The sequence below is a fragment of the Fibroporia radiculosa genome (assembly GCF_000313525.1).
Source record: "Fibroporia radiculosa TFFH 294 genomic supercontigs, scaffold3262, whole genome shotgun sequence".
Taxonomy (NCBI): domain Eukaryota; kingdom Fungi; phylum Basidiomycota; class Agaricomycetes; order Polyporales; family Fibroporiaceae; genus Fibroporia; species Fibroporia radiculosa.
Genome location: NW_012133382.1, coordinates 37980 through 56344, shown reverse-complemented (window position 1 = coordinate 56344; position 18365 = coordinate 37980). Strand labels below are relative to the sequence as shown.

Sequence of the window (18365 nt, the reverse complement as noted above, 5' to 3'; positions counted from 1 at the left end):
AAAACCGCCATCACTCTCGGCCTTATTGACTGTGCGGCGAAGGGCGTGAAGAAGGAGTTTGAGAAGATGGATGAAATGCCAGGGAAGATTCCGGTAAAAGCGACGCTTGTCATCGTCCCTCCTCACTTGACTAGACAATGGAACTCCGAGGTCAAGAAGTTCACTGGAAGCCGCTTTAAGGTCGTCGTGCTTTCAACAGCGACCAATCTTAATTCGTTGACCATTGAAGCAGTCCAAGAGGCCGATATAGTCGTCGTCGCTTCCAACTTGTTCCATAGCAGCGTTTACCTTGCCAATCTAGAGGCGCTTGCTGGTGCTGGCAGTCTGCCTATTCGGGATGGTCGATACTTCAACGCTCGCTTGGTGACTGTCCTCGAATCCCTTGGTGGTCAAGTAGATCGGTTGCGAGATGATGGTCCTGCTGCCGTGCTGGAGCAGATCAAGACTGGCCGAGAGCTTGGTATGTTTCGGTTCACTCTCTCGATGTTACGTGCTCACTGGACTGCAATGCAGATGAGGACGAGGATAACTTCTTCGTCCCTACGAAGCGCCTCAAAGGCAAGAGCTATCGAGATGCTGCGGAGGTTTCCGAGCCAGGAAAGAAGTTGAAGTCTTCTAAGTCAGCCTCCAACGCCACTTCCTCTAGAAGCAGCCCGAAGTCGGGAGTTATCATGGAGGTCGTCATTCCTGTCACAAAGAAACGACGCCTGTCTATCTCATCCAGTGTGGCATCTTCGTCGGCGGCTGAGACTACTCAGGCGGAGGAAGACGATTCTGATTCTCCACGACCTCCCGCACGCAGGCTGACAAAAGGCCGCCCCGTCATGCTCTCTGATGATGAAGAGGACAATAATAACTCTGACGACGATTTCGAGCCTGATGACGATGACCCCAAGCCAAAGCGTAGCACCAGGAAGGCCGTCTATGTGAAGCGCTCCAAAAAGGTTTCAAAGTCTTCTGACTATGAGGAATCACCGGCTGAAGAAACGGAGTCAGAAGCCGAGTCTATCGCAGACGTCTCGATGGCGTCTGAAGACGAACGACCGAGAAAGAAAGCTGCGCCAAAGCCCAAGGCGAAGGCGAAGGCGAAAACGAAAGCGAAGGTTTCTGCCCGGAAGTCAGCAACTACTTCTTCCGACGATATTATGGACGTCGACGAGACTGACTCTGCTAAGCCGAAGAAGACTTCCAGGAAACGTAAAGCTGATGACGAAGACGCGAAACCTGTGAAGAAGCAAAAGAAGCGCGAGGATACTGATCCTTGGAAGCTGAAATCGGGCGCAGTCAAGTCGGACTGGACTCGAATGCAGGCTCCGCCGCTGGAGATGTTCCACTTTTCTCGCAAGGTCGTCGATGAATATACTTATCTTGACGGCAAAATCCATTCTATGGTGACAAACTTGACTGCTGAGCGCCATTGGGTTCTTTCTGGCACTCCGCCTATTCACGATTTTGCGGCCCTTAAGACCATTTCTGCGTTCCTGGATCTCCATCTCGGTGTCGACGATGATGGTGAGGGTCAGTCCGTGCAAGTCAAGAAGCGTAGACGAGAGCAGACTGGTGAGCTGACTTAGACAGTAACAGTAATTTCGTTGACCCCTTTCACAGCCGTGGAGAAATTCCACTCCTTCCGTGAGGTACACAGCTTGGAATGGCATGCCCATCGGCACGATATTGGGCAAGCTTTCCTGAATCATTTTGTCCGTCAGGTCTGTGCAATCACCTTTGCGCATGGCTGGTTCTAACATCACTTATAGAACATCGCCGAGATCGACGAAATTCCGTCGAGTACGGAGATCAAGAAGGTCATCCTGCCGGCAGCTGAGAGGGCCATTTACTTGGAACTCGAGCACCATCTTCGGGCTTTGGACATGACAGTCAAGCGTGGAAAGAAAAGTGAGAGTGATCGGGAGAAACGTGTAGCTCAGGCCCTTGGTGAGAGCGGGTACGTGAACCATGCTGTGAAATCTGAAAATCTCTCTAAATGCCTACACTAGCACCGCCGAAGAAGCGCTTCTGAAACGATGCTCCCATTTCGAGCTCGATACTTCAAACAGGGAGAATGCCATGAAGGCATGCGAGGTCATTGTCGACGAGCGCAAGAAGCAGCTCGAGAATTGCAAAGTCGAGCTGCTGAAACGTCTTGGCGAGGCTGTCGCGATGGAGAAGAAGATTGGCAAGGTCCAGGAGGAATCGCTCTTCCGGGAGTTCGTTCGCGTCACACGGAGTGAAGGTGTTGGGGACGAAGATGCTACGGAGGAAGTCCAGGCGCTACTAGACAAGGCGAACGTTCCTGCCTCGAAAACGGGAACCAGTCAATCTGATAGAGGCAAGGGCAAGTCTAAGGACGAAAACCTGCCCAGTAAAACGAAGGACCTCATTTGGGATCATCGCGAGCAGACCCATGAGATTCGTCGTCTGACTAAGGAGCTGGTTGGTCGAGTAAGATCTTTGCGCTACTTCACTGCTGTTCGCGATCTGCAAAGGCAAGTGGACGTTCCTCCCGTCGTTTCATGCCCTGTGTGCGAGCGGGACGAGGTCCCAATCAGCGAAATTGCTGTCCTCTCGTCATGTGGACATATGGGTTGCCTCAAGTGCGTCATGGAGTGCGCGGAGAAAGAGGAATGTGTTTATGCTGCCTCTGGAAAGTGCAAGGCCGCTGCTCGGGTCCTCAACGTTGTGAAGGGCGACACATTAGGTGTTGACGACGAAGCGCGCGATGGACGCGGTAAACACTACGGCCTCAAGCTCGAGCAAGTTATCAACCTGATTAAGTGAGTTCAGATTGCTGCGAATTTAGCTGTTGCTGATGCATAGACTTTGTTCTAACAGGAAAAAGATCCCCCGCGATGAGCGTGTACTCATCTTTGTGCAGTTTCCGGACTTGATGAAGAAGGTTGCTGAAGCACTTGAGGCAAACAGGATCGAGTTCCTAGAGATCAAGGGCTCCGCATCGCAGAAGAGTAAAAATCTCGAGAAGTTCCAAAACGACAGCAGCGAGCGCGTCCTATTGCTGAATGTTATGGACGAAAGTGCAAGTGGAGCCAATCTGACGTCTGCAAGCCATGCGATCTTCCTTTCACCTTTGCTTGCTCCTTCGCAAGAAATTTACGACGCTTGCGAGACTCAAGCCGTTGGCCGTCTGAGGCGCTTCGGGCAGACGAGACTTGTCAACATCTACCGGTTCCTCAGCACAAACACTATAGATGTAGAGATCTACGAACAGAGGACGAAGACGAAGATTTAGGTACTTTCTCATTGCTTTCGTTGCTTTCAGGACCGTATTCCGCTTTTAAGAACTATGATATAGGATTGGTATACTATACCCATTCACATGCGCATATCGACACATAGGATAATCTCGATTCACATTGTACACATAGATATATTGTTGTAATGGATAACTGGATGGATTCTGCAAGCTCGCGGTACACACAAAACTAACACGCAATTGACACATTCAGTTAATGAGATTTATTCTGATAAAATTTGGAAAACTAATAATGATAGGCACACACGACGAATACACGTTGTTACAGACCGAAAGCACCGTACACACAAGCCACATTACTTCGACGACATCACATAGCCAGTAGTGTCTAGGACTTGCTTGCCACAAATCGAGCATACGCCCCGCTTATATGCGCAACCTACACGGATGAGAATGAAACGTCGCGAAAGTAACAAAGCGGTATACGAAACATACCATGGCAATACTTCGCTCTGTTTTGCGTGACGCTTGATTTACAGTCTTTACATTTTCCTTGATACGGCTGCCTACCCGTGTCAGTCAGAGCAGTGGGCCACTCTGTGAACATTTAAGCGCACCTGAAACCTGTTCTTAGAGCTCCCGGGCCTCGACAGCAGCTTGTTCTCCCCGACTTTGCGTGAGCCATCCTTGATACTCTGTGAGCTAGAGGTGAATGGATCCGGAGCAGCCAACTTGGACAGTTTCTACTCGCACAGTTGTATGAGCACGACACTGAGCCCCGATTAAAAATAGCACGTACAGTCTCGCATTTCTTACAAACCATGGTATATCGTAAAGGGAAACAGGTGGTGGTGGTAGACGAGCAATGGGCGCTTTGGTGGGCCCTTGCGTGCAGCCGGCTTGGTGATCGAGATTGCTTACAAACCACACTATTGGCCAGAAATGGTAGGTCTATTAGTTCGGCCTTGTCTTGCTGTGTGAAGAGCAGTAAATGCAGAGCGGTCACGAAAGACAAAAGTAGCTCCAGATAATACTATACTTACATTTACATGTTACTTGAACTACATTCCAGCAATTGAATCGACTAGACCCATCTCAGGACTACCCATATAACCCAGCGTCGCCGGTCCTGCTCCGTCTCTCCCGCCCTCTCGGCACACCAGTCGCGTTGGTCAGATCCATTAGCTTCCTTTTCTAACAGCTCTTCTATCTTAAGCCCAGCATCTACAATATCCCTGAGAAATGCTTGGATGGCATATCTCCCCGTGTGAAGGCCGGCGACAAGATATATTCGAGCATTCAGTGATTTCCTCAGCGTCATACAGAGGGTCTTCAGAAATATGGAGTGCAAGTCTGGGTTCCACAATGTATCCGCGGCAATTATAACATCGAACTCATGCGACTGGCGTGAATCCGGGATCTTTGGTGTGGTCAGGAGGGGAGCAGGATCTGTGCCCCAAGCGTATGGAACAGCGCGGCATCGATCGCTGACACGATTTTGCACAATGTTATCTTCTAAAGCTTCGATGAGACTTTCATCCGGATAATCGCTCGATATGACCTCGATGTCGTCGTAACATTTCGCGATCAATATGCCAGGCAGTCCAGCTCCAGCACCTAGTTCCAATACGCGTAGAGTGCGCCTATCGTCTCGGGCGGCGCGTATACGACGGTCCAGAAACAGGTCTTGTAAATGGTCTGCCACGAAAATTGATGCCATCCAGACGGAAGAAGCGTGTAGAGACCAATTCGCGGGTTGTGTATCTGGGGTTTTGAGTATAATGGTCAGAGAACGGTCAGTTGGCGGCCCCGGCCTTATGTCGGACGAAGGTGGATGTAATAAGAGAGGTCCATAGTACGTATATGTGAAAGAGGACCCCGCCGACGAATATGCCACGGGTGAGTAGTCATACAGAGTCTGTAAAGATTCGGAAAGGAGGTCCTCGGGGTCGGTCATGATATAGCCACTAGATGATAGGTTTTGATCTAGATATCACTAAGCGTTGTATTCCTTGCGATCCTAAAACACATACCCTTGGGTTAGGTTATTTCAGCGATACTCATTGCAACTATCGACGGGCCGTCACCTCGTTGAACCTTCAAGCTCCCCGGTGCAATAGGCGCTCGATACCACGTGGGAAGCCAAACAGCACGTGTGGCCGGACGAGCATTCCTCACTTGGCAGGCTTCACTTACGGTGTAACTGACCCCGCCTTACTGCGATATCGCGCTATTCCCTCGTTTTCCCTCCCCGCCGTTGAGCAAGCGACAGTTGCTCAGCTCAATACCTACGCCATGGATGATAGTCTGTCATCCCCATCACGGTTGGTACCGCTATCCACGATCCGGCATCGTTTCCGTGGCATTGACCGTCGTTCGCAGGTCTAAACCAGTTAAAGTCACATACTCTACGCGCCGTAGAGTGAGTTACACCTCGTTATTCATTCTACAGTTAGCTCTCATCCTCTGATCATAGGCAAGGAGAGGAAGCGCTCGCGTCGATTATACTGAGTTAGTTGTAATTCTGTGTCGCAGATGCCGCAAGATGCTTACATCCCCCTGAAGAGATTCCGATGGAGATGATGCACAGGAGGATGAATCTGAAGAAAAGGAGGCTCAGGAGGCTCAGGATAGTCCAAACGAGGACGATTCAAAGGACGAGGTATGTGATTTACACCTTTGAACCCTGGACGTTATGTATCCTAGTGGGGTCATTTGTGACCATGCATGGCCAGCTCTGGTGTGAACAGGTGCAGACTTGATATATTCGTACCCGGGCCCCCGATGGGCGTTGTGTCCACAGTTCAGCGAGATGGCACAAGGGCGCGACGGGCAGCCCTTGTATCCCCATCCTTCGTGTTTTTGTATCGATACACTATCGCAGGTAGCTCATCACGGACGAGGTGTATCCTCTTCGTTCAACTTTTGGTTCGATGTAGTGACCTAACGGTGGGGAGTTTTGACATGCTCCCTCGGGCTCGTGTTATGCATGAGTCCAAGCAAATGAAGCTCTATTTGAATGTGACGTTCAACATTGGAAAAATCAATCTTGCGCTTTTTGTGTGTCCGCTAACCTACTGTTAGGCGGCCAGTGAGAAGCAAGAGCCTAAGAAGGTCGAAGTAGTGTAAGACTTTTTCCTAGTCAATATATTCACGATTAACATCTCTTGTCATGTTCGTCAGCTTACCGGGTCCTTCTCCTCGCTCACGGAACCACTCTGAGAATTCTCCTGTCCCCAGCAAGCCAGCAAATAGGGCGAAACGGTCTAGCCATTCACGCGCATCCTCCGTCGTTTCAAACGCCATTGAGAACGGTAACAACGTATCGGATACGCCTAGCGTGAATGATACGTCTGTGCATAACCATGTCCCAAAGTCACCTGAGTACGACCGTTCGCTTTCGTCGCTTGTGTCTGGTCACAAAAGTGATTTTTAGGAGACCATCACCCGATGATAGCATTGGTGATGACCGTTCATCTATTGGCGAATCCTCCAAGACCAGGGTGCGGAAAACCGAAACAGAACGCATGGAATTTTTGCAAAGTGACGAGCTCTCCGGCGACGTGGAGCCCCATCGTATGTTTTGCATGGGATGTCAGGAATGGATTGATCTAAACCACAAGCGGAGATATGTCATGCAAAATTGGATTAATCACCGTAAAGCATGTAGCAAACAACGAGGTCGATCAGTCAAGTAAACCATCCATCTTGTATTATTGCTACTGGCTCTAAACTACGTCCCCCTAGATCCGAAGTCCTAGAACACAAACCAGAAGTAAAGCTGGATGCAAAATCTGAAATTGGAACGGAGGATGACAATATCTCTGTCGCTACTCCTGAGAAACCTACGTCGATACTGGAAAGAGCCTCGAAGGAACGGCCCAGTAATCGCATCGCGATGGCCCAGAGGAAACTCAAGCTTGTCAATGACCCTCAAGTGAAGAAGCTGACTGATCAAAGTGCGGAATGCACGGTGTGCCGATTGGAAGTGTCCGTCAGGGGGGAAATTGATTACGATCTCGCCCTCTGGGAGGAGCACAAGGCTACCTGCACCATGTCAGTTTGTTAGCATTTCTGCGCGCCGATGCTGACTTGCCGATTGATGCGCCCTCAGACCCGCTCCCAGACTTCCTGAACGCAGCAATAGTTTTGCCTCACTGCAAGCCTATGCGGCGGATCCTCTATCCCCCAAGGCTGTACCGTCGACGTCGACTGCAGTACATCCGACCATAGATTCCGTTCCTGCGAGACCCCCCGCGTCGGCAGCGTCGACAGACGCGACTGTTATTGGGTCAGATTCCTCTCCCTCGCGGGCGAGTCAAAAGAGAGGGCGTGAGGACGATGGCGAGGAAACGACACGCGTCGTTCGCCCGCGCACGGAATTGTATGAAGTCCCGGAGGGAGATTCGCCTGGTTTCCTCGACTGGCTCGTCCTCCCGTTCCGTTCGTTCGTCCGCGGGTTTCGGGAAGGGATGTCTTCTAGTTGATTGGTGTTACGTTCCTTTCCCAAACTGATATCCGATCATTTCTCTTGGTACTAGTAGGCTCCCTTGTTCCTCGCTCCGCCCCATTTATATAGGATAGTCCGTTGCTGTGATCCCACACTCCCTGACAATTTTCTTCTTCCCCTTACACCGTCCCGGCCCCTGTCCCCTGTCGTTGTTTGCTCACTTGCTTTGCTTGCTTGTTTCTGTGCGATACGATTCTTGCTTAGTCGGCGCGTATTAATAGAGTATAAAGTTTTTGCTTCCGCGAAGCGTGGCCTGTGGAAAGATTAACGGGGAGGTGGCACCTGATAGCCAATGATAGACAAACGCGCGCCAAGGGCCCGCTCCCTCGGCGCGGACTGTGCCGGCCTCCACCGTCCCTTGTCCCTTGTCTTCGTCTTGATTTTTTCCCCTCTTCTCTTTAATCTCTTTCGCACAAGTACAGGCGTTTGTAGATTTTTTTGAGTCTTTCTGTGCGGTGAGTGTTATCTGGCCGCGCCTAAAAGTGTTTTGGCTCACGTTGACATTAACTCTCTGGCAGACTTTTCGACTTCGTATTGTCAGCGGGGCACGAGGATTCAGAGGTGGGTGTGGGCGGTTTACACGTTCTCCGCGTCGCGGTCACTCAAGGACTTGCAGGGTCGTCGGACACCTCAGAGGGACAACAGGTTCGCCCCCTTCCATTCCCTTCTGCGTCCGCCGGCTAAGGGTACTGATGGCCCCGTCATGTTTCAGAAATAACGCGGGGGCATCGCGGTCCCGCCTCTCTGATTCCTAGCGCTCAGCGGTGAGGCGCGCCGGACTCGGATACAAGTCTCCCCGTTAACGCGTTCCTCTTTCTAGGGACTCTTGTGAAACCGACGCCCCCTTGGCGGCCCAAGATACGGCGGGGCGTGGATATCTTCGCTGGGGCCACATCGGGCCGAAGAGAATATAATAAGCGAACGTGGCGCGGTGACTGCCCGCAGTTGCGCAGGGTGTGGTTGGTCTTGTCCGCTTGTCCCGCTTGATACTCATCCCCCATTCTTAGAATGAGCGAGCCGCGCGAATTTACCCCCGCAGAGAAGGCGAGGGAAGCAAAGCTGCGACAAGACCCCATCGTCGTTATCCATAGCCCCCAGCTTGTCCAATGTTCTCGCTGCGAGAGGATGATCAAGCTGTCTACAAAGATGGCGTGGGATCCCGCACATTGGCAGAAACATCGCTCGCGCTGCGTTAAGCGATCAGAGAAGGAGGTTCTCGAGCTCAAGGAGACAAATCTCGCCGTAGGTCGCGCACCGTGTCAAACTCCGTCCAGCCACACTCATGAGCTCTGGTACACATAGGTACTGACTTGCACCTCCGATGTGAAGCTCGCTCGAACACCGCCCCGGAGGCGGAGGACGGCCAGCCCCCGCACCCCACCGAGTCCCTTAAGTCCCCTTACGCCACCTCCATCATCGGATCGTGGGCTGGCCTCGAATGGGGATATCCCCTCTCCGCTTTCGTCCTGTGAAGACCTTCCCTCCGCTGTTCCCTCTGTTCTCCTCCGAGATCCCGGCCCCACCTTTGAGGAATATCTTCTACGCACACGTCGACGCCTCCCACGCGATCTTCCGCCCTCGCTGCTCGACAGCTGGCGCGCGTGGACTTGGGCGAAACTGAAGCCCCCATTTCTGGTCAACCACCAGAGTTCCGATATGTCGGATGACAGTGACGATGATTACACTCTTGTGCTCGTTTCCGATGCCCGGAGCGATCCCCCACCTCGCCGGCAGGTCTTACCCACACATCCCGTACCATCGCGCGCCCCCTCCGTGGGGTACAGCTAATATCTATCATCTAATGCCGTGTCCCCCTCTAACCCACCCGCGCACATCTAATTGCTATCTCTTGCTTTGCCGCTGTACCTATCTCCCGCCGTATTGTTTATCACCGGTCTCGCGATTCTCGCATCATTATTCCCTGTTAATGCTCTCTCTGTAGCATCTTATTATAGGATATTCAGGGAGCTACATCCCTCCTGTACCATGTTGTCACATTGCATACCACCGTACTCGGTACCCACACGTCGGATTCGCATCATGTCACACTAGAACGCATCAATAATTCATCGACTATATAGTGTAATTCTACATCCTGAATCTACCCAATTTATCACCATTCCCGGCGTCACCCACTGAGCAGAGCTGCCAGCTTTGACACTATCCTATCCCACGGCCCTGGGTGCAATCTCATTTTCATCTTCTGGTGGGGGCTTGACGATGCCCCACTGAAGCATGTCTGCGATGACGGGATCCCGGAGCGAGCTGGTGCCTCTAACGACGACCAAAAAGGGGGGAGATCAGCGGCAGCCCCCAGCGCAATTTCATGGGGGGAAATGGCTCACAACACTGTTCGCACGACATCCCGCATCACCGCGCCGCTCGCGACCTCGATCTTCTCGACGCCTGGCAGCGCGTCTGCACGACTCGGGCCCACATTGAGTAGCAGCACGGGCTTGCGCCAGTCGAGCGCGTGCTTGAGCAGCCTGGCCGCATGGTCGTCAGCGCCAGTGTCACTGAGGCGGACCGCGCGCAGCCCGGCCGAAGGGCACGGCAGGCGGGCCACGCGCACACGTACCTGAACGCCGAGAAGGTCGCGAGCGTGGTCCCGACCAGGAAGAGTCTGTCGCAGCTCTCGATGTCGTGGAACCTGCCCGGGCCATCATCAGGACACTGCCCGCCCGCGCATGACAAATACAGGGGCGCTGGTGCTTACGAGCGGTCGCGAACGTCCTTGGTGATAGATTCGCCGAAAAATATCACTTCCGGCTTGTGCTGTGCGAGCGCACGGAGTGTGAGTGGGGCCTGGGAGGAGGGGTGGTAGTCTGTGGGACGTACGATATTATTCACTCGGTGCTCAGCGTGACACTCGGGGCAGTCGGGGACGGTAAAGTCGTCGTATTGGACACCTTCGAGGACGACCTGTAACAGGCCGAAGACGGAGGGATTGAGCGGGGCTTGTGGGACGGAACGATAGAGTGGAGGCGGCGTACGTCACCATCAGGATTTGTTCGGGGTTGCTGGCCCGTTGCTTCGAGCTCGTCGGCGAATGCCTTCCACTGTGGATTCGCAGCGGACAGATACTGCTGGAACGTGTCCCTGTCCGTGAGGTGGCCATGAACGCAGCGTACGGCCTGGGTGGGAATAAGCAGGGAATGGCGATGAAGCGGCGGATGGTGGCTTACGCGTAGCCGCCCATGCAGCTCGAGAATGCCGCGTTCTGAACGAGGCTCGTCCCAGACGTGTGCGAGAGCCTTGTGGTGGAGTCCGTCGACGTTCTGGGTGATGAGTTTGGGAACTACGGAAGCATATTGCAAAGCGGCCAGTGCATAATGGGTGGTGTTGGGTAATGCATCGCGGACGGGTGGGTATCCGAGGTATGAACGAAGCCTGGAAGTGGATCAAGTTGCGTGAAAAGGTGAAAGGCGAAGGAAGATTACCAGTACCGCCGCCTGTGTGTGTGTCAGGATGCAGATAAGGAAGGGGAGAGGCCACTAACCTGAACGCGGCGCCCTTGGGGGATGCATCCATGAGTTCATGATACTGGCGGCTGCCATTAATTCAACATGGTCTACTATGCAAGCATGCACGTACGAAGATGGGCCTGCAGCAGTCAATTTCCGTCAGCCGCTCTGGTATGAGATGGGGAACGGACGGGTGTGCGCACTTGTAATTTGGATTCAGATACCTCCCCTTCGCGCCGCGATAGGCCCTGATGCCTGAGTCGACGCTGACTCCTGCGCCAGTTACAACGGCAACGTTTCCGGGGGCGAGAAAGCGGGCAATACGCGCGGTGGCCGCTGTGAGGGACGTTGGGGGCGACGAGGATGCCGCCGCAGCGCGGAGGAGGGCGTCGGGGATGGAGGGGACAGAGACACGCATGTGGCAATCAATAACCGATCACGCGCGCAGAGCCGCGGCGACGTCTTGCCCCGCGACGTTCCCCGCCCTCCCCTCTCGAACCCCGCCCTCACTCGCCGCCGTCTGTCGCGATGAACAGGCCCCCGCCGTCGGGCCTCCACACTCCCGGCTTCGCCCATTACGCCCTCGCCTGGTCTCCCTTCCACAGCAACCGCCTCGCTCTCGCATCCGCCGCCAACTACGGCCTCGTCGGCAACGGCAGACTCCACCTCATCTCCCTCGGCCCCGGGCCCGGCGGTCTCCCTGGGCTCTCGCTTGAAAAATTGTAAGTCATCTAGACACGGCATCGACGTCTCCATCGCTGAGCAGAGTAGCTATGACACGCAGGACGGGTTGTATGATGCAGCGTGGTCTGAGATCCACGAGAATCAGCTCGTCACCGCCTCGGGCGACGGCTCCATCAGACTGTGGGACATCATGCTCAACGTAGGCCCCTAGCCGATCCGCTCGCGTCCACTGAAGCTGACAAGTCTGCAAGAACATCTAGGATCTGCCCATCCGTGCCTGGCAAGAGCACACGCGCGAGGTCTTTTCCGTAGACTGGTCCAATCTCCAAAAGGACCTCTTTGTTTCGTCGTCTTGGGACGGCACTGTCAAACTGGTGAGCTACCCCATTTGTGTCTTGCGAGCTGGCCCAAGCATTGCATCTAGCAGTCATTTGACTGTCCAACGCAATCGTCTGTTTCACTTGCCTCTATCTCGTCCCTATCACTTCCGCAGTGCTAACCGTACTCCAGTGGTCCCCAGAGCGCCCACATTCAATCACAACTCTCCAAGCACACCAATCCTGCGTTTACCAGGCCCTCTTCTCCCCGCACCAGCCCGATGTGATCGCGACCTGCTCTACAGACGGCACGCTGAAGCTCTTCGATCTGCGCGCCCCTGCCTATGCGCCCTCCGCGGCGGGGAACAGCTTCACGCACCCACTGAGCGCCGCCGCGCTCACAGTGCCCGCGTCCGGGACAGAGGTGCTCTCGCTCGACTGGAACAAGTACCGCCCGCTCGTTCTCGCGAGCGCTGGCGTCGACAAGGCTGCGCGCGTGTGGGACTGCCGCATGGTCAAACTCGGTGGGGGCGCGGACGTCGGGCCTGCGGTCGGCGGCCAGTGCGAGGCATCGCTCGTCGGGCACGAGTACGCCGTGCGCAAGGTGCAGTGGAGCCCGCACCGCCCAGACGTGCTGGCTACTGCGAGCTACGACATGACGTGCAGAGTGTGAGTGTCCAGTCTGTCGTCGGGGCCTGGCTGACACGCGGGGCGGGATTTGTAGGTGGTCGACGACGCCCACTGCGGCGGGAACGCACTTGATGTATATTCACGACCCCCATACGGAGTTTGTGGTGGGTTGCGGCTGGTCGTTATATGACGAAGGCATACTCGCAAGTTGTGGATGGGATTGTAAGCTGAACGTGTTTCGTGTATAGCCGCCGCTAGTTGAACCGGAACGAGCATTTGTAACAACCACTATGTATCGATACACGACAGGATTGTCTCAGGTTGAATGCGGATCCGAACTCGGGGGCGGCTCCGAAGCCATCACCAGAGGCATTTTCGCTCTGTTGTCCTTGCAACAGCCGCAAGACGATCACGATCTTCATGCAAGCCCACCGTATCAATGAAGATATACTTTCCGCACGCGCAGTCGCGAGAAAGCGCAAACATAAGGATTACTATCGACACCGGCGCCGAACATGATTGTGAGGGGCCCGCCGCGCACCAACAGCCCAAAGCAAAGAACTACCGAGGAGACCCGAGCGCGTAATGCTATGGACATCAGATATCGCCAAACGCGAGTGCACCAGGCTCCCGGCCGACCGCAGTCGGCGTCAGCGACGAAACGAACGAGAAATCATAGGTCGAGTATGTGTACGTGTAAGTGTTGTCCGCGGTCAGGGTATGCGAAGCTATGATAGCGTGAAACGAGGTCTATGTGAGGCTTGTCGTGAAGGCATATGAGCAAAGATGTCACGATGCAAACAGTTTACTGGTAGACGGAGAGGGAGTTGATTTTCCAGTACGCGTCTGCAAGGAATGGGATCAGCGGAACATAAAACATGACATATACACGGAAAAGGACATACTCTCAAAGTTGGTCGCGTTCGAGACGATGTCGCTGCAGGACGTGCCGGGGCAGGTGGACGGGTAGGCAGACGTGGCCCAGCCACCGCAGATCGTGGTGTCGAAGACGATCGTGTGGTCATAGAAGTGAGACGTGATGTTGCACCCGGTGTCCGGGAAGATGGCAGCGGGCGTGCCCCAGGTGGACGGGTCGGGGTTGCCGCTTGCGATGTCGTTGGGAATCTGGGGGCGGGAAAAGAACCAAACGGTAATACCGTCAGTGTTCCACAAGTGTGCGAACACGCCACCAGACGCGTTGTTGAAGCCCGCGCCGAACGAAGTAGGCGTGGTCTGCGTGAAGAAGCAACCAGAGTCCGCGTCCGCAGAAGACGTACATTCTATGCCGCCCTGGTTGCTCGTCGTTGGCTGCGAGTTGTTCAGCGTGCAGCCTGGGCCAGAATGCAATGTGATCTGGTTTTCAGGATTCAAGTTGACACCCTCTACGGACTCACAATTAGAGCGCAAGAAAGATTATATGGCAATTCAGCTCACCGATGATGTCGATCTCACCGCCGGTGGGCCACTCCGCGGTGGTACTGACAGACCAGTAGGCAGGCCAAACACCACAACCAAAGGGCATGTGCTCAAAGTCAGCGATGAACAGACCACTGTTGTAGGTCTCGGGGGAGCTGATACGGACACTGGACACTTCTCATGAGAACGACTGCTCTGATATGAATGCTGCTGCAAGCACTCACGACTTGCGGAGTCCGCCGGACACTACACTCTCCGTGCTATCCACAGCAAGAGTGGTTACGTTGTTGCAGTCCACAGTAGCCAGACCAGCATCGATAGCGGCAGTGGCGTTCAAGTATTGAACAAGCCCATCTGTGGGATCGGCCTCGTCAAAGAAGTCCCAGTTGCTGACGACTCCGAGTCAATCACGAATACGGTGAGCGATGACATGTCACTTCAACATACAGAAAGTCCTCGCCAATGTACTTCTGTTGGAGTGTGTAGTTTGTGGAACGACGCATGAAGGCAGGGCTGTGAGCGACACCCGAGTGGCGGCGGCGGAACGAATTTTCCTGGTGAAGGCCGAATGCGGTGAGCGGGAGAGCAAGGAGGGAGAACGCGAGAGTAGAGCGGATCATGATGGACGGTGAGGGAAGGGAGATTAAAGACAGTGCTTTTGAACGAGAGACGGGGAGAATGGGAGATGGTGGTCGTGGATGAAGAAAGGAAAGCAGAGAGCGCAGTTTTTGGGTCGCGGCTCGGCCACAACGACGGTGCCGTTGATCCTCCCACGCGGCCCCGTCTCGCGTGTCTCGCTTTTGTTGAGTCTGCTTTATTTATCTTCCTTCTCTCGCTTTGTATTCGCCCTTCAATGCCAAACGTCTCGTCTATCGTAGCTCAAATGACCCCAGCCAAAATACAAAGGACGGGCTTGATCATGAGGGCTGGTGTACTTGGTGAAAAACACTGCCTCCGTTGCTGAGCGTTGAATGTTGAGCCTTCGGCTCTAGATCTGTGGAGTCTCAGAACTTGCACTTGTCCTTTACCTTATATGATAAGCTGTACTCTGAACAGCCCATCTGCATCTTTCGAACACGACTTTCCAACGAGGGCTGCTCTAATTAGCAACGAACGAGGAATTGAAGTTTGATCTCGCCTCTAGTAATCTCCGCAAGCATGAGGTTATGGCGCTGTGCACGACTTCTGGCTGCCTCGGAAGAGACCCTCGTTCGTGGCAGCATTCACAGCCAACCAGCCACAGGAAGTCATCTGAAGCCCTGAATACCATCCAGAGTCTGTCTGCTTACCTAGCAACGACGCCCAGCGGCCCATCTTGACGTATTCTCAGGCTGTTGACAGTACTTACAAGTCATTGGTCTTCATAGGCATAGGTCAATCACAGCGTGATAGATCGTGATACAAAATGCTACCTCCAGTCCCATCCTGGCCCAGTTGCTTCATCGGACATTCCACCCTCTGACAAACGCAATCTTCTAACGATTGCATTAGGTACAATTCTATTGTGTTCGATTTGTCAGGCCTGTGCTCACAGCGGGAAACAATCTACAGTGTATAATGATTAGGAAAACTCCTAGTGTCCCTTCATTTTCGCTCCAGGACATTAAGGCCCAAGGCATGCGCCGGGAGCAACGGAGTACGAGGGTTTTCTAGACGGGTTAGATATCTGATGTCTCCTTTTTTTTCTGCTAATCCACCTCACCATCCAATGATGAGTCGTGGACACAGCTATAACGGCACTTGAACGGCTCCGGTGCTGCTGCGGACGAGACCAGTAATAGCGCTCTTGCCTTTGATGGATCAAGAACGGTGTGCGTACTGCAGTCGATGTTAAAGTTCGTCAAATGGATCGAAGGAGCTCGTCAAGGTGCGCGTGGAGACATCTCCCACTTGCGCCAGAGATCTTGTCTGCGCGTTCCTCGTGGCTCAAGGCATGGTCGTGCAGGGGCAGCTCAGCCTCGAGTTTGCTGAACTGGTTCGTGCGCTCCTGTTCAGGATTATCCATGAGGTCCTGAAAAGTCCCGGCATCTGTTTCGCCCACGAGTAGCAGGTCGGGCGTACAGAGGGCAATGTCGACGACATTGGCAGCAGATTCGTGGGATATTGTGCGTGGTGTCGGCAATGGTGTCCGGCACAGAACGCTGTGGATGCAGCGAATCTGACTGGCGAAGGGTGGTCCCCAGTGTTCAACGACCCACTCATACAGATATTTCGCATAACACTGTACTTATCTGCTCGAGTTGACGACGTAGTCCAAGCAACCTGGTCGTGGCGTCATTGTAATCGAAGGTGAAGAGACATACAATCTCGAAGAAATTTCGAGCGAGGAATGCTCTCACTGGAGGGATATCAGCTGTGAGATCCAGTTATGCTAGCTGTACTATAGAAGACACTGACATAGAGGACGTGTCTGATATGGTGTACGGCAGATTGCAGAACCACTCGTGATAGATGCAGCAGTGCGACCCCTTGAGTTGGCAGCACGACGAGACACTCAATCACCGAGATCGCGTACATAAAATACCCTGTCACTGCTCTCACAATGAGATTGACAGGAGGATCAGAGCCACATAGCGCGCTCTGGGAAGCATTGAGGTCAGTAAGCGCAAGTTTACCCGGATGGGAAGACTCTAATGTTTTCGATTTATGCCTCTGCTTACTATGTTTATGGTGGAGGTGTACGATCTATGCAAGGTACTTATCGTCTTGCGATGTTGGTACGTGTCTGCTATGTAACAAGATCTTCAGACATGCTAAAATCAAATCACGATTTGCGAGCACTCCAAATTGGTTGGACTACCGAGATTTGCCGTTCACCGACCACACGATCTCAATATCCCTGCGGAAAGCCCTAGTCCAGCTCCGATGGCACCAAAAATTGTCTTCTTCGCAGGTCCTGATATGAACTTCATACCCGCCCTTTGCAAGTGTGCGAACCAACTTCCTTTTGTTACCACTGCTCCATAGAAGCGACGCTGTGCCCATGCTGCCGCGGATCCTGGAGGTACGTGGTCAATGTCGAACATTTCTGTGTCAGTACCCAGTACGACGTCGTTCTTCTCTCGAGCTTACCTTTGACGGGGCCTGCTGGTCCGAAGCCGAAAAGGCCAAGGACAGGGCGGAGGAACCAAGATTCAGGAACGATGAGCAATGTGCTAGAGATTATGAGGGTTTCGAGCAGGATTGGGTGTTGCTCCGCGAGGTCTCCTGTTGTGGATCGTCAGAGATCATTGTGCTATAGCTCTGCAATGCGCAGACAGGCGACTCGCGAGACGCTTACCAGTCGTGACCAGAATGACCGCCACGTGTGGAAGTAGGCCGTCGAGGTGTGCGCGGAGATGAGCCTCGTCCACACCGCGTGCCACGCTGAAGCGCACAATAACATCTTCTGCTCGCTTCAACACGGCAGTAATATTGCCTGCGCGCTCCTCGTGGCTCGGGGCGTGATCTGGTGGTGGGAACTCAGCCTTGAGTTCGTCGAAGAGCTTCATGAGCTCCCGTTCGAGACCGTTTTTGAGGTCCTGTAGGCCTTCCGTGTGCACTTTGTCTACGACCGCTTCGTCGGACACAGGAGAATGACTATTCGAAGACGCCAGAAGCCCAGTGGCCGTGTCGCGAAGGTCGAGCTCTAGAGCATGCGCGGCACTAATGGCATCGTGTAGCACATTGCGGACGCGGCGGACCTGGCTGGCAACCGGCGCTGCGTTTTCTGTGATAGTCGACTCAATTAGCCGCTCTGCATAACGCTGTGCTTGCCCGCCAAAATTGATGATACGCTCCAGGAGGTCTGCGGGAAGCGTCGTGGCGTCGTCTTCATAGTTCGTGTACACAGATGTAAGCGAATCCTGCGCGAACACTGAATGGAAGTATCAGCGCAAGAATTATACATGCATGCTGTGCTTAGAAAACCATACATCGAAGTTGGCTGATATATGTTCTGCAGGACGTGTCGGACATAGCTCGCAACAGAACTAGAAAACCACTCACGTTGCGGTCGTGAGATCTAACGACGGTAATGCAACCACTTGTGTTGGTATCGCAACAAGAGTCACAAATCCTAATGTCAACCAGCTGGTCGCCGCTGTGGTTACCCTCATGGTAGAAGCTGAAGGTATGATCTACCCGAAATGGCA

The 18365-nt window shown here is 53.6% G+C and overlaps 9 protein-coding genes across 9 annotated transcripts; 4 read left to right on the top strand and 5 right to left on the bottom strand.

Annotated features, from left to right (window-relative positions):
* Positions 1-66: 66 nt before the first annotated feature.
* Positions 67-3247, top strand: FIBRA_04640 (uncharacterized protein; the record flags this gene model as incomplete). Its single annotated transcript, XM_012326431.1, has 6 exons — positions 67-460; positions 514-1560; positions 1609-1709; positions 1758-1945; positions 1998-2774; positions 2833-3247. 6 exons carry the CDS (start codon positions 67-69, stop codon positions 3245-3247), a joined length of 2922 nt encoding a protein of 973 aa, XP_012181821.1.
* Positions 3248-3753: 506 nt separating this feature from the next.
* On the bottom strand, positions 3754-4034 carry FIBRA_04639 (uncharacterized protein; the record flags this gene model as incomplete). Its single annotated transcript, XM_012326430.1, has 3 exons — positions 3754-3777; positions 3829-3954; positions 4011-4034. The coding sequence occupies 3 exons, from the start codon at positions 4032-4034 to the stop codon at positions 3754-3756; spliced, it is 174 nt and encodes a 57-aa protein (XP_012181820.1).
* A 261-nt stretch (positions 4035-4295) lies between these two features.
* FIBRA_04638 (uncharacterized protein) lies at positions 4296-5168 on the bottom strand (the record flags this gene model as incomplete). Its single annotated transcript, XM_012326429.1, has 1 exon — positions 4296-5168. The coding sequence occupies one exon, from the start codon at positions 5166-5168 to the stop codon at positions 4296-4298; it is 873 nt and encodes a 290-aa protein (XP_012181819.1).
* Positions 5169-5506: 338 nt separating this feature from the next.
* FIBRA_04637 (uncharacterized protein) lies at positions 5507-7698 on the top strand (the record flags this gene model as incomplete). Its single annotated transcript, XM_012326428.1, has 9 exons — positions 5507-5535; positions 5594-5633; positions 5688-5722; positions 5777-5873; positions 6296-6336; positions 6395-6595; positions 6648-6905; positions 6959-7267; positions 7326-7698. The coding sequence occupies 9 exons, from the start codon at positions 5507-5509 to the stop codon at positions 7696-7698; spliced, it is 1383 nt and encodes a 460-aa protein (XP_012181818.1).
* A 1031-nt stretch (positions 7699-8729) lies between these two features.
* Positions 8730-9509, top strand: FIBRA_04636 (uncharacterized protein; the record flags this gene model as incomplete). The annotated part of the gene is made up of 2 exons (XM_012326427.1): positions 8730-8963; positions 9024-9509. The coding sequence occupies 2 exons, from the start codon at positions 8730-8732 to the stop codon at positions 9507-9509; spliced, it is 720 nt and encodes a 239-aa protein (XP_012181817.1).
* Positions 9510-9886: 377 nt separating this feature from the next.
* On the bottom strand, positions 9887-11603 carry FIBRA_04635 (uncharacterized protein; the record flags this gene model as incomplete). The annotated part of the gene is made up of 10 exons (XM_012326426.1): positions 9887-9995; positions 10067-10237; positions 10300-10371; positions 10438-10643; positions 10715-10855; positions 10907-11111; positions 11162-11173; positions 11221-11264; positions 11316-11325; positions 11389-11603. The coding sequence occupies 10 exons, from the start codon at positions 11601-11603 to the stop codon at positions 9887-9889; spliced, it is 1185 nt and encodes a 394-aa protein (XP_012181816.1).
* Positions 11604-11713: 110 nt separating this feature from the next.
* FIBRA_04634 (uncharacterized protein) lies at positions 11714-12859 on the top strand (the record flags this gene model as incomplete). Its single annotated transcript, XM_012326425.1, has 4 exons — positions 11714-11907; positions 11957-12068; positions 12130-12243; positions 12380-12859. 4 exons carry the CDS (start codon positions 11714-11716, stop codon positions 12857-12859), a joined length of 900 nt encoding a protein of 299 aa, XP_012181815.1.
* A 762-nt stretch (positions 12860-13621) lies between these two features.
* On the bottom strand, positions 13622-14852 carry FIBRA_04633 (uncharacterized protein; the record flags this gene model as incomplete). Its single annotated transcript, XM_012326424.1, has 5 exons — positions 13622-13662; positions 13722-14198; positions 14251-14399; positions 14457-14621; positions 14680-14852. The coding sequence occupies 5 exons, from the start codon at positions 14850-14852 to the stop codon at positions 13622-13624; spliced, it is 1005 nt and encodes a 334-aa protein (XP_012181814.1).
* Positions 14853-16072: 1220 nt separating this feature from the next.
* On the bottom strand, positions 16073-18329 carry FIBRA_04632 (uncharacterized protein; the record flags this gene model as incomplete). Its single annotated transcript, XM_012326423.1, has 6 exons — positions 16073-16373; positions 17059-17230; positions 17305-17439; positions 17513-18088; positions 18147-18169; positions 18220-18329. The coding sequence occupies 6 exons, from the start codon at positions 18327-18329 to the stop codon at positions 16073-16075; spliced, it is 1317 nt and encodes a 438-aa protein (XP_012181813.1).
* Positions 18330-18365: the final 36 nt, after the last annotated feature.